The 15,035-nt window shown below is 43.3% G+C and overlaps 1 protein-coding gene across 1 annotated transcript in view; it reads left to right on the top strand.

Moving 5' to 3' along the window:
• MFSD2B (MFSD2 lysolipid transporter B, sphingolipid) overlaps positions 1-15,035 on the top strand; it is a gene marked incomplete at its 5' end in the record, with an annotated part of 65,376 nt that overhangs the window by 13,528 nt on the left and 36,813 nt on the right. The window contains 3 exons of the mRNA XM_084624503.1: positions 1,197-1,320; positions 4,681-4,759; positions 9,520-9,698. Of these exons, the coding sequence (XP_084480629.1) occupies positions 1,197-1,320; positions 4,681-4,759; positions 9,520-9,698 (382 nt within the window). The remainder of the gene's footprint in view (positions 1-1,196; positions 1,321-4,680; positions 4,760-9,519; positions 9,699-15,035) is intronic.

The following is a 15,035-nucleotide window of genomic DNA, read 5'->3' as shown; positions in this document are numbered from 1 at the left end:
TGGCTACTTTCCTGGTTACTCTACACATTCAGCTCCCAGTGTTGCCTTTCATCCCATACAGCAGTGTGGAAGAGCCATTGTTTTGCTGAACTATTTACCTACATTATTCTTTTGTAGTCCACTTTTTCAATACACCATTGCAAAATAAGCAGCTGACCCCAATGTCAATAGGAGAAAACTGTGAGAATAGGCCTGTTGTGAAGGGATTAATCTGTTTTCTCTTTTGTTTGAATTTTTATTGTGACCTTGGTCATCTAATTACATTGTTTAATGTCTGCTTTGCAAGAATACTGGAGAACACTGCTGCTGCTGCCAGTCATGCTGTGGGGAATGAATTGCATTTGATACAATGAAATTTGAAAATAGTGTTGTTTGTCTGATAGCCTTATATTAACTTGGCATATTGCTGCCTAGTGGCTATACCTTGAATTCAAGTTTCCATGATATTTTTTTTAAAACCATCCTTACTCATTAGGGGGCTGAACCTGCTGCTATTGGAGTCACTGAGAGTTTTTCCACTGACTTAAATGGGAGCAGGCTTGTCCCTATAATTGTATTTCACAGGGATGGACAAACATAGATCCTAGGCAGTGCTACAATGTGATACATGGCTGCCCCTCACCTTTTATACTGTCTCCAAACAAGTGAAAAGGAGTCTATTACGCTGAAACGTCAGGTCAGCAGTGAAAAGGCTAAGCTGAGAGGAGAGTTGGAGGTGCCAACGGGGGGAAAAAAGACCCTTGATAATAAAGAGGCTTGTCTGGCTGTTGGTGAAGCATGTTATAAGATGTGGCCATGTGTCTTGGTTCTCATTGGTGCTTTTCAGTAAAGGTTGCGGGGTAGCATTGACCTTGTGGTTATATCATAATAGCAGATGCAGGGTTTTTTTTCATGTTAATTGTAAATATATCATTAATTATAACTAACCTTTGCTCTTTTCCTTTAACTAACTACATTATTTAACTCTGGGGTGCATTTTGGGGCAGTATTATTTAATATTGTTATATATTGAATGGTGCTGATTATGCTTTAATGGACTGAATGGTATTATATATAAGCTGTATCAAATAGTGAATCTAAAGCATTTTGAAAGACTACACAAAATTAAGTTACTGCTGGGAAAATTAATTTCTTTTTTTGTCAACCCATCAAGATGCTTTCTAATAAACGTGATATGAACATGTCCTTCATTGTAGGATGTTGGGATGTACGCCCTTCATGATTGTGTCCTATTTCTTCATGTGGTACTTGCCTCCTTTTGTAGCAGGAAGAGTTATGTGGTACCTGACTTTCTATTGTCTTTTCCAAGCATTGACTACAGTAAGTAGATCTAGATTTACAACATTCTCAGCAATAAAATGCTTTCATTTTCTGGCTTTGCTTTATGTGCCTTCTGATTTAGTGTGTTGGGGGTTTTTTGCACCCAGTTTGCACTTTGACTTTCAGTGAGACTTAGAGTTCTAAGTGCTGAAGCTATTTTTGAAAATGAGATTTAGGTATCTAAGTCACTTATTGCTTTTAGAAGGCAATGGACAATCAGGCCCTCAGTTGTGAAGTAGTTTCTAATAGTCTTTCTTGGATATCCCTGGATGGAGAGGCTTGACTTCTCCACGTTGATTTTAACATGAAGGGACCTTACACCAGGCTAGTGGCAATATGTAATTTATGTAGCATCTTTCATGTCAGTGGATTCCAAAGCACTTTTCTGACAGACTGCACACCAGGGGTAATCAATAAGTGGACTGCGGGCCAAATCTGGACCACCAGACACTTTTGAACGGACCCCAAAATCTTCTTATTTAGTTATCGTTATCATTATCGCCAGGACTTAAATTCAGCTGAAGCTGTATATTTCAACCCACCTGGAGTTTCTAAAGCATGTTGGGGGGCTCCAGGAATTACTCTGTCAGAATTTAAGCCCTAATTATCCTTATTTTTTTAATTATTTTCTCTGGAGTCTGGAGCTTTACTGTACCTTGACCAAGAAATTTGGACCTTGACAAAAAATAATTGACTACCCCTGCATGCTATACACATATGGGGTTCACTTCACCCATCACTGAATTGCAGCCACTATTAAGGTGAAACATGGTATCTGTTTAGCAGCACAGAGCAAATCTGTGCAGCAGTTTAGGACAGAAAGTGAAGAATCACATACAGCTTGATTTTCAGGGGAAGTCAGGTAGGCCCAATGTAGTTTTCCAGCACATGGATTTTTGCCAGCACATTGGACTTAACGGCTCTCCTCTTGTAACAAGTGCTGTCGGATCTGTTAGGGATGCTTGAGTTTACATCTCATACAAAATATTGTAGCTTCAAAAGTTCATGCACCTAACAACCTGCTGGCATGCTGCTGATTCAGAGCTTGTCTACACAGCAAGTTACTGCACTGCAAGCCAGGGTGCGGATCTTCAGAGCAGCACATGGATGCTGCTGCAGCCCAGGGAAAGTCCTGGAGTAGTACATTCACAACTAAGCCATGCTCCAGGACTTTCACTGTGTTGTAGCAGTGCCATTACTGTATGGAAAGCAGGTGCGCTGTGGATTCACACCCTGGGCTTTCAGCACAGTAACTTGTGTAGACAAGCCCTCAGAGGAGTTGCACCTGTGGCATTCCATCAATACCACTTTCTACAGCACGTGGGCTTTCCTAGAGCAGAGTCTCTCGGTCTGTGGTAAGCTGAGTCCAGGTGACGTGCAAAACAAAACTAGGTTGTGAGAGGAGACATGCACAGGAGTGGGCATGTGTGTATGTGAATCTCTGTTACAAAGTAATCTGCAGATTTAAAAAGCTGGAAAAGCACTAGCTGAGAGCTCTCTGTCCAAATATCAACCTGGCCTGACTGGGCTTAGCTGATTAAATCTCATCTACATCACAGTTTAAAGTAGTGTGGCTGCAGGCCACCAAAATACTTGAACTCCTTAGTGACTTGGACTTTTGTCACTCATGCAGATCATTTGAAGTTTAAGGGTCTGCTATATTTCAGTTTTTGTTTGGGGTATTTGCTCAATTCCTTGTTATTTTCTATGATAATAGATTGTCATTAAGAAACCCACAGTGAGTTTAGATGAGGAAGAATTTTATTCCCTGTCTTTTGAAGGAAAAGATCTACTCCGCCCTTGTAAAATGCTATTCGTGATTTCAGCTTTAAAGCCTGTTTGTACTGAACAAAAAGAAAAGGAGTACTTGTGGCACCTTAGAGACTGACCAATTTGTTTGAGCGTAAGCTTTTGTGAGCTACAGCTCAATTAATTGGATCCGAGGAGTTGAGCTGTAGCTAACAAAAGCTTATGCTCAAACAAATTGGTTAGTCTCTAAGGTGCCACAAGTACTCCTTTTCTTTTTGCGGATACAGACAAACACGGCTGCTACTCTGAAACCTGTCTTTGTACTGAACGTAAGGCATCAGGGCTAGTCAGAAAGAAGGTTTTAGTTACAGCTCAGTAAGAAAACATCAACATTTGCCACATGTAACAGAGGCAAGTATGCACTTTGCATGAGCAGGGTACCATATGTGCTTCCCAGACGTGTTCTCTCCTATTTTATCACATAAAGGGATAAAGGATAGTCCTGTTGGTTTAAAGCATAAGATTGGGAGTCAAGAGGTCTGGTTTGTCTTTCCAGCTTTGCCGAAGACCAGCTCTGTGAATCTGGGCAACTGGTTTAATCTCTGTGCCTCTGTTTTCCCTTTAATAAAATAGGAATATTATTACTTACTTACCTTATAAAGAGGGGTAGTGGTGTGTATTTATTTACATAGCATTGGAAGCTTATTAGGTGCTTCCGATAAATATATAGGCGAGGTCACTGTCTGGAAGGGTTTGCCATCTAAATAGGCAACAGAGAATAGGATGGCTAGGGACAAGAATAAATGCTAGAGCTGGAATACTTAGCTTATGTGTTGTTTCAAAATTTTGGAAGTGATTTTTGTTTTAGTTTAAAACTTCGAGGTGAGAATTTACCCTATATCTTTACTGCCAAAAAGATCTGTGTTTTACAGCAAGATAACTAATACTCTCCTACTAGGAAATGCTAGTGGTAACAAAACTCTGTAGCATTTACCACAGTGTAGCTGCGAGAGGCCAGCCATGAGTGGTGTGGTTATAGTGCTGACCTAACCTAGCTACATCACAGAAAAAACTAGTGAGCCTTTTGGCCAGTAGGATTTTTCTTGGGATAACTAACACGCAGTATTTATCTTGCTGTAAAACAAACAAAAAGACTTTCTTGGCCATGAAGACATAGCCTTAGGCAGTGTCTTCACCAGGAAAAAAGGTGCGTTCTTTGTGTTCACTAGGATTTTACGTCATGTTAATTAAGTTAAGAACACGGCTTTTTTCCTACTGAAGACAATCCCTAAGGGTTTTTGGCATCCTGAAAGCAGAGTGGTTTTTAAGGAGGACGTTGAAGGGGCACAAAGCGGAGGCATGGTGTACTGGGTAAGTTATTTATTATTTATGTGACCATAGCACCTAGGAGCCCCAGTCATGGACCAGGACCCGATTGTGCTAGATGCTGGATAAACACAGAAAAAAAAAGACGGTTCCTGCTCCAGAGCTCTTATAGTCTGGGTAAGGGAGCAAATTCCTGTGCCCAATTACACATTGTTCCAGGCTATCAGAGGAACTGAGTACACTACCCTGTAATGCTTTCCTATGTGGTATTCTTTCTTTGTGTAGTTATTCCAAGTACCGTATTCTGCTCTCACCATGTTTCTCAGCCCAGACCAGAAGGAGAGAGATTCAGCAACAGCATACCGTGAGTTTGACATGGGCTTCCTGTTTTAAATTGAATGTCTTAGTTTGGTTAAAATCCCTTTTATTAGAAGAAGTCTCCTGACATTTGTGTGGCCTAATATTGGGTTTCTAGACTAAGAACTATTAGGCTCTGATGGAAAAATGGGGCATCATAGGATTTTTTTTTTAATGTGCCTTGTAAATATTTCCATCTTCCTGCATGTTTTGCAACTATTAGCCTATCGGATTAGCCACAGACTTTCTTCTCAAGGCATAAGTTAGCTGCAAGAAACTACTCTTATCTATAGTGTTTTCTGGATTTCTAAAGCCAGTTGTTACTGTATGAGTAATGGTTGCTAATTATAGGTGATCTGCAGAGGGGAAAAATGGGTGTTGATTATTTTTACAATGATACTTAAATAAGGCCTGAAAGTCTCTCTTTTTTTCTTTTTGCCTTTGGATATTTTATAGTAGAAATTCAGGTCTTGTCTAATCCGTTTTTCATAGAAGACTTTCTGGGTGACAGGACGGCTGGTAGACTTGACATCATAGAACCAAGAAAATTAAATGTGACCAAGAATGAAAGTGACTGTCTAAAAATTATCTATCTTGTTTTGGTTACACTCATTCAACTGTAACACCTATCAAATATTTTGAAAGAAAGACCTCTGTTAAAACAGTCAGTTGATCATAGAATCATATAAATGTAGGGCTGGAAGGGAACTTGAGATGTCATCTAGTCCAGCCCCTTGCTGAGGCAGGACCAAGTATAGACCTCTTGTCTTCCAAAAAGTTCTCCAGGAAAACCATACAAGACTCGCTGTTCCTTTTGTTTTGAAACTAAAGGGAAAAAAAGCCTTAACCCTCCCCTTTCAAACTCATAAAGAACAAATAAGGGCACAGTTAATTCTTCCTCCTCTTCACATCAACTTGAAAGTTGTCATTCCTCCCCCCACCCCCCGGGTCTCTCCCCCTTATACGTGAGTAAAACAGTCCATTCCTAGATATCTCGGCCAAGGGCAGTGAAAGTGAAGAGAAAGGCCTGCTATTTTCCTTGGGCCAAATTACTCAAGCACTACATGAAAAACTACGTCTTGACTTGCCCTTCAATATTCCCTTAGTGTGCAAGGAATTACTTAGCAGATTTTTTCGGGGGGATTGCTTTTGTTTTTTTTTATTTTATTTTAATTTTCCCCTGGTTGTGCTTGTTTTCTTGCTCACAAGAGGCTTTCTTCCTCCATTTGTCAATCTAATCCTCAACATACTGGCTAGGCTAAGTGTAAAACAAAACTGTGTATGCAGAATGGTATGGCCAAGATTTTGAACAGACACAAATCTGAAATTTCAGAATTGTGGTACCCACAGAATCCATAACTCTTCCCTGAGGTGTGGTACATATGTGATATTTCATGTTATCTAGTATTTCAACAGGAAGCATGGTCTAGTAATTAAACGGCAGGATTGGGAATTGGGAGATCAGAGTTCTGTTCATACAGACAGACTGTGGGAGAAAAGGGAATAAACTTTGGGAAAGTCACTTAAACAGTATGCCTCAATTCCCATCTGCAAATTTAGCATAATACTTACCTCGCAGGTACTGTACATGAATATCTTTGAACTCCTGAAGGGCAGCATGTACAGACATAGTTATCTTATTGTTTATGATTGAGTCTTATATGTCCAGTTATGCAGTGCAGCCAAGTTATGGCGGTGGCATGAATAATAACTTTGAATTTCCTGACTTGTGTGTGGGTTTTTTTTTTAATATTTCTTTGGCACTGAGATTTCTTGCAGTGCTGTCGTTGACAAGGGAAATGGTCTCTTTTTACAAGTTTCAGAGTAACAGCCGTGTTAGTCTGTATTCGCAAAAAGAAAAGGAGTACTTGTGGCACCTTAGAGACTAACCAATTTATTTGAGCATGAGCTTTCGTGAGCTACAGCTCACTTCATCGGATGCATACCGTGGAAACTGCAGCAGACTTTATATACACACAGAGAATATGAAACAATACCTCCTCCCACCCCACTGTTCTGCTGGTATCTTCTCAGAAACATTCTCCTCTTGCTCCTCTGCACAATTCAAAGATCACTGTTTTTGTTTCTAGCTTCTAGACCATCAGCTAAAGGAATCTGTTAAAGAAAAAAATGCAATGTAATATATGCTAGTGTGTTTTTTTAATAACATTGAGGCTATGGCTACACTACAGCTTAAGTTGACATAAATTATGTCACTCAGGCGTGTGAATTAGCCACCCTTCTGAGCAACATAATTTATGCCGACTTAAGCGCTGGTGTGGGTAGTGATATGTTGGTGGGAGAGCTTCTCCTGCTGCCATAGCTACTGCTGCTCATTCGTGGGGGCTGGAGTAATTAAGCAGGCAGGAGAGCTCTCTATTGTAGCCATAACCTGAGAAACAGAGGTACCACTGCCCTCTACTGGGAGAAGTAGAACTCCTTAACCATGTCAGTTCTATACTGCTGCCCACTATTCAAATGCATGACAAAGGTAGATACTTTCAAAGTTATTTTAAGGCAAGTTCTGCTTAAATTTAAGAAGTAGAACCCACCTTAAAACAGCTTTGAAAGTGCTATTTTCTTGGCTAAGCTAGAAATTAACCATTAAAATTTAAGAGAATATACAACTTCGAAAAAAGAAAAGGAGTACTTGTGGCACCTTAGAGGCTAACCAATTTCTTGTTAGCTGCTGGAAATGGCCCACCTTGATTATCACTACAAAAGGTTTTCTCCCCTCCCCCACCCTGCTGGTAATAGCTCATCTTAAGTGATCACTTTCCTTACAGTGTGTATGATAACACCCATTTTTTCATGTTCTGTGTGTATATAAATCTCCCCACTGTATTTTCCACTGAATGCATCCGATGAAGTGAGCTGTAGCTCACGAAAGCTTAAGCTGAAATAAATTGGTTAGTCTCTAAGGTGCCACAAGTCCTCCTTTTCTTTTTGTGAATACAGACTAACATGGCTGCTACTCTGAAACCTACAACTTTGAAATATGCCACATTTTCAGCCCAACATGTCTTAGAAAAGAAAATGCGTTTGCAGGGGAATTTCTATGGCATCTTATGATGGCTTTCTTCTTATCGTATGCAAGCATTAGGTACAGCACTCCTTCACTTTAGAGGTTACAAATGAAGAGGTGGCATTATGATACAATGCGGTGACTCATCTGTAGTTACCCATTGCACCAGATGCTCAGTGATTTTTGAAGCTGTCCATGGCATATCCAATTGAAATCTTAGATTGGGTTACAGCCAAATATTTTAGGTCAGACTCATGTTTGGATCTGGGCTAGCCAGCATTTTTGGTCAGCCAGTCGAGTTGGGAGTGAAATTTGGGGTTGGTGACTTAACCTGAACCAAGAAAACACGTCAGGTGACCCATAAGATCACATCCTCCATTCCATGGTCCTCTCTCTTTGAGAAGATAGCAGCAGTTGTTGGAAAGTCCCACACTGAGAAGAATGAAAGCTCAAAACAGAAAGCCTCTCTGTCTCTCTTAAGTAATGGCTCTGCACCATCTTTCATCTAAGCCCAAACAAGAGTACTTATAACACACATTTGAAACAAAAATGCTCTTTACACAAATCAGAAACTATCTCTTTAAGTCGTGCATGTTTGGAAACTGAATCCAGTTTGATGAGATTCAATAATGAGAAACCTGAATTTCGGATTTGTGCTCAGCATAGCAGACTTTAAGTCAGTAATGGCTAAGCAACCCAGTTAAGGGGGAAAGAGGATGCTATAGCTATATTGATTATGCATCACTTAGAGTCAGTGATGGTCCATGGATCACAGTTTGAGAAACAATGAACTAGGCAAACATGGCATTATAAAATAACAGAACTGATTGGCTTCATCTCTCTGGAGGCTTTTCACTTAATGCTATAATGCTGAGATGTAATGGACCTATCATTCTCTAGATCCTTAAAATGATGCTGCTCTTAAGATACTTGTCTCAGTGGCGGAAGTAACTCCTGTCCCAAGACAGGAGAACAAGTCAGTTAATTCACATAGGTCATTTCCTACACAGACAGAAGGAGAGTATTTAGATACCCTGGAGCTTTTGGGCTGATAGAGGGGGTGGTATTCAATTTTGTGATGGCATCAGCTGCTGTCGTCACCAGTAGAAGTTGCTCCGATTAAAAACCACAAAACAAAACACAAAGAGGCCCAACACACATGTGCAGTTAGCACAGTCACATGCACGCAGTTCTAAAAGTCTGGCCCTCAGTCACTTTAGATATTAAAACTTAGAGCATACGGGCTTCATGTTCTTCACAAACATCAACTGAGATTGACAGGGTGACTGTGAGGTAGGTAAGTATCCATCCCATTTACAGTTAGAAAAACTGGGTACAGAGAGGGTAGGTGACTTGCTAAAGTCACTATCAGACCCAGGATTAGAACACAGGTGTTCTGGCTCCCAGTCCAGTGCTCAGAAAATGCCTCTCAGCATTTAAGCTATATTTTAACTGTGGTCCCCTACATACTTTAGCCCCAGCCATATAGATCTTACATATGTTCTATAGTAATATAGAGGTGGTCGGAGGTGGAATTTCAACTCCATCAAGGGATGCTGACCAGTTGTAACTGAAGTTCAAGTTCTGCTGGTTTTGTTGTTGCCATTTGTGAATGTTCCCTATGTGAAAGGAACATCACTTGCCTCAGTCAGTTTGCTCTTTAGTGAGAGAAACGGCGAGGCTCAGTAACAGCGGGTGAAACAAGCTCACTTCCTAACACATGTTCCTGCTTCCCGTTATAGGAATGACCGTGGAAGTGCTTGGAACCTTGATGGGAGCTGCGCTCCACGGACAGATTGTGGCAAGCGCCCATGCCTCTGATCACTGCACCGTGAATCTCACCATAAACGCTGCTGACTCTTCCAGCTCTCTAAGCAACGCTTCCAACCTTGCTGGGTCTTTGGGCCTCCAGTCTCATGGAGTAAGTGCACGCGGTACGGGGACACTAACCCCTAGGGGAGGTTTCAGTGGTGTTACAGCACATCATCCTGCGGGGATATACACGAGGCTGACATGCTTAAGGTTGGTGACATCAGAACCAAGATAGACACCTCATTTTGAACAAGCCCTCCTGTCTGTTGTCTTTTTAATTGCTTCTTGGTAGGACAACGAAATTATGCCGAGGAGCTTTGCTGAAGATGCTGAGACATATGGCTGCTGAGGAGGTCTATGGCCACCTTTTCTCTCCCCTAAAGACTGGCTTGCTGTTTAAAATAGAAGCCTAATTAGTAGGGCTGTCAATTAGCTGCCGTTAACGCATGCGATTAATGCACAGCACACTTAACGCATTAATTTTTTTAACATGCGTTAATCGCAGACCCTCTGGGTAGGAGGGCTGCATCAGCTGTCGTAGAGAACCTATGTCCAGTCAGGAGCAATAATGCAAGCTGCCTTCGGAGGGCGGGAAGAGAAGAAGCTACAGAAAGACGTGGTTCTCATCCCGGCCGCGGAGAAGTAGAGATCTTGACACACACACACCCCGCCCCAGGGTGACTATATTTCTTAAACTAAAAACAGGACAAACAGGTGCTCACCCGAGCTGCCTGCGCCCCCTCCCCCGACCTGGCAGGGCTCACCTGAGCCACCCTCTCCATACCTCCCGGGGCTGGGACTAACTCCCCCCACCCCATGCTCCCGCATCTGAGGCTCACCCCCCAAGCTCCCCATTGCCCACAGTGGGGTCTCCCCTGCCCCACCTGTATGCCGCCCACAGCTGGGACTAGGGCTGACCCCCACTCCTGAGCCCCATGGGGCTGACCCCAAGCCCCGGACCACCTAGGGCTGATGCTGACCCCCCCAGCTCCGAGCCCCATGCCACCCGCCTCTGGGGCTAAATCCGCCCCCATAGCTCCGCAGTGCCCATGGCTGGGGCTCAATTTCCCCCTGAGTCCTGTGCCACCTGCAGCTGGGGGCTGATCCCTCCCCCAAGCGCTGTGCCTCCCCCAGCTGAGGCTGATTTCCCCCCAGGGCTCTGCACCACCCAGGAGTCAGCTCTGAAGCCAGCACTGCCTGCCAGCGGCAAATTTCTCCATTTCCGGCGGGCGGGCAGGGCTGCCTTCAGCTTACCCCAGGCAGCAGCTGCCTCTCTCTGCTCTGCCTTGCAGCTGGGACAAATGCCCAGTTTTGGCAAAGAAGTGGGAACGGCCCGGGCAGAGCTGAAAAAGGGGCCTGTCCTGGCCAAAACGGGATGTATCATCACCCTAGCCAGGCCCTATTGTTCCTGGCCGGCCCCCCATTCCCGGGACCAACCCCCTGGGTCATGCCCCATTGCCCCTAGCTCGCCGCTCAGTCTGGGGGTACCCCATAGAGCAGTGTTTCCCACACTTGGGACACCGCTTGTGCAGGGAAAGCCCCTGGCGGGCCGGGCCGGTTTGCTTACCTGCCACATCCGCAGGTTCGGCCAATCGCGACACCCATTGGCCGTGGTTCGCTGTGCCTGGCCAATGGGGGCTGCGGGAAGTGGCGCGGGCCAAGGGACATACCGGCCGCCGCTTCCCGTAGCCCCCATTGGCCAGGCACAACGAACCACGGCCAGTGGGAGCCGCGATCGGCTGAACCTGCGGACGCGGCAGGTAAACAAACCAGCCGGTCCTGCCCGGGGCTTTCCCTGAACCAGTGGCGTCCCAAGTTTGGGAAACACTGCCATAGAGAATGTGGGCCTGGTGAGCTCAGCCTCCCTGCACCAGCCTCTCCTCCCCTGCAGTACGATGAGTCCCTGAGGTAAAATCCACCCTCCCTTGCAAACAAGGACTCAGTCAGCTGAAGGGAGCCCACCTAGCTCAGTAAATGGAGGTGAGCCCAGTACCAGAAACCACCCTTCCAGAAGCAGCAACAAGACACCTCCCTCACCCTCCTCCAGCACAAATCATTGCTTACTTCCCCCCTCCCCTGTCCTCCCCCAACACTGAATGCTTATTTGTCTGAGCGATTGGCTGAACAAGAAGTAGGACTGAGTGGACTTGCAGGCTCTAAAGTTTTACATTGTTTTATGGTTACATGCAGTTACTCTTTTTTACAAATTCTACATTTGTGAGTTCAACGTTCATGATAAAGATTGCACTACAGTACTTCAATGAGGTGAATTGAAGTTTCTTTTTTTACAGTGCAAATGTTTGTAATAAAAATAAATATAAAGTGAGCACTGTACACTTTGTATTCTGTGTTGTAACTGAAATCAATATTTTTGAAAATGTAGAAAACATCAAAAAATATTTAAATAAGTGGTATTCTGTTATTGTTTAACAGTGCGATTAATCGCGATACATTTTTTTAATTGCTTGACAGCCCTACTAATTAGCAAAAAATAATTATTCTAACAGTTGCAGCTTTTAGCCCAGCTGGACAGGGTACATTTTGCAAAGCAGCAACTGGGGGTTAATTTCATGGACCCCATCCAGAAAGTTAATGAGAGGCATATGTCTAGAATCCTGTGTGCTGCTTTGAATGTTTATCCTTGCCAGTGTACAAGAGCTATGAATATGGAGGGGGTTTTAGCATGAATCCAGTGGAAGGGGGGCTTTGTGGCTAAGGCACGGAGTGGGACCCAGTGGAGCTAGGCTGTAGAGTTTCTCTGTAACCTTGGACAAGTCACTTAATCATTCTCTGTTTCAGTTCCCCATTTGTGGAGAAATGGAGGCCATTTGTAACTGAGGGGGAAGAAGAGGCAGTTAATGCCTGTCAAGGTTCCTCCCCCACTCTGAACTCTAGGGTACAGATGTGGGGACCTGCATGAAAAACCTCCTAAGCTTATCTTTACCAGCTTAGGTCAAAACTTCACCAAGGTACAAAATATTACACCCGTTGTCCTTGGATTGGCCACTACCACCACCAAACTAATACTGGTTACTGGGGAAGAGCTGTTTGGACACGTCTTTCCCCCCAAAATACTTCCCAAAACCTTGCACCCCACTTCCTGGACAAGGTTTGGTAAAAAGCCTCACCAATTTGCCTAGGTGACTACAGACCCAGACCCTTGGATCTTAAGAACAATGAACAATCCTCCCAACACTTGCACCCCCCCGGTGCATTTCCTGGGAAATGTTGGATAAAAAGCCTCACCAATTTGCATAGGTGACCACAGACCCAAACCCTTGGAGCTGAGAACAATGAAAAAGCATTCAGTGTTTTACAAGAAGACTTTTAATAAAAAATAGAAGTAAATAGAAGTAAAGAAATCACCTCTGTAAAATCAGGATGGTAGATACCTTACAGGGTAATTAGATTCAAAACATAGAGAACCCCTCTAGGCAAAACCTTAAGTTACAAAAAAGATACACAGACAGAAATAGTTATTCTATTCAGCACAGTTCTTTTCTCAGCCATTTAAAGAAATCATAATCTAACACATACCTAGCTAGATTACTTACTAAAAGTTCTAAGACTCCATTCCTGGTCTATCCCTGGCAAAGACCCAGCATACAGACAGACACAGACCCTTTGTTTCTCTCCCTCCTCCCAGCTTTTGAAAGTATCTTGTCTCCTCATTGGTCATTTTGGTCAGGTGCCAGCGAGGTTACCTTTAGCTTCTTAACCCTTTACAGGTGAGAGGAGCTTTCCCCTGGCCTGGAGGGATTTCAAAGGGGTTTACCCTTCCCTTTATATTTATGACAATGCCTAAGGCCTGATCTAAAGCCCACTGAAGTCAGCTGAAAGTCTCCCATTATGTTTGATAGGTTTTGGATTGGACCATTAGTCTTGAGCACTGGGTTTTTCTCACGTCTTGAGTTATTAGTGAAACAGCTTGCTTGTAAGGTTGTGACACAGTTACTACTGCTACTTGCTGTACCTGCTCTATGACTGTTACTATTTACATTGATCTGATCTGTCCATTTATCTGTCAGTTGTGACTGGCTCCCTCCAAGGGAGAAGTCCTTGACCTGATTTTGATCTCAGTTGCACCTGTGTAAATCAGAAGTTGCTTCAGTGAAGTCAATGGCATTACACTGGCATAAGATCGTGCAAGTGAGAGGAGAATCAGGCTACCTGTGTATCTTTTTTCATTGCTGCTAAGCAGTTGGAATAGGGCGGTTCTAATAGCAAATTAAGTGTCTTTTCTGGTGTGGGCTTTAACAAGACACAAAACATTGTCCCAGCTTTCAGTGTAACCCCTAGTGGGCATTTCATCCTAGCCCCTTAATGACTCTGAAAAAGTGATTCTGAAAAAGATTTGGGGGTCATGGTGGATCAATCAGCTGAACATGAGCTCCCAATGTGATGCTGTGGCCAAAAGAGCTAGTGCGATCCTGGATTGGATAAACAGGGGAATCTCAAGTAGGAGTAGAGAGGTTATTTTACCTACATATTTGGTATTGGTGCAACGAATGCTGGAATATTGTGCCCAGTTCTGATTCCCACAATTAAAGAAGGATGTTGATAAATTGAAGAGGGTTCAGAGAAGAGCCACGAGAACCATTAAAGGATTAGAAAACCTGCCTTATAGTGATAAAATCAAGGAGCTCAATCTACTTAGCTTAACAAAGAGAAGGTTGAGTGACTTGATTACAGTCTATAAGTATCCACATGCAGAATAAATATTTAATAATGTGCTCTTCAGTCTGCCAGAGAAAGGTTTAACACTATCAAATAGCTAGACAAATTCAGACTGGATATAAGGTGTAAATTTTTGACTGTGAGGGTACTTAACCATTGGAACAACTTCCCAAGAGGTGCAGTGATTCACCTATTCAATTATTAAATCGAGATTGGATTTTTTTCTAAAACATACACTGTAGGAATTATCCCTCAGGGAACAGATGGCCAGGATCCCCTGGGGGACTAACTTGAAGGGGAAAGGAGTCCAGGAGAGCTGGCTGTATTTCAAGGAATCCCTGTTGAGGTTACAGGGACAAACCATCCCGATGAGTCGAAAGAATAGTAAATATGGCAGGCGACCAGCTTGGCTTAATGGTGAAATCCTAGCGGATCTTAAACATAAAAAAGAAGCTTACAAGAAGTGGAAGGTTGGACATATGACCAGGGAAGAGTATAAAAATATTGCTCGGGCATGTAGGAATGTTATCAGGAGGGCCAAATCGCACCTGGAGCTGCAGCTAGCCAGAGATGTCAAGAGTAACAAGAAGGGTTTCTTCAGGTATGTTGGCAACAAGAAGAAAGCCAAGGAATGTGTGGGCCCCTTACTGAATGAGGGAGGCAACCTAGTGACAGAGGATGTGGAAAAAGCTAATGTACTCAATGCTTTTTTTGCCTCTGTTTTCACTAACAAGGTCAGCTCTCAGACTGCTGCGCTGGGCATCACAAA

This window comes from Lepidochelys olivacea (assembly GCF_965140295.1).
Source record: "Lepidochelys olivacea isolate rLepOli2 genome assembly, chromosome: 3".
NCBI classification, from domain to species: Eukaryota; Metazoa; Chordata; order Testudines; family Cheloniidae; genus Lepidochelys; species Lepidochelys olivacea.
Note: the sequence above shows the minus strand (reverse complement) of the source record. Positions and strands in the feature narration are given on the sequence as shown.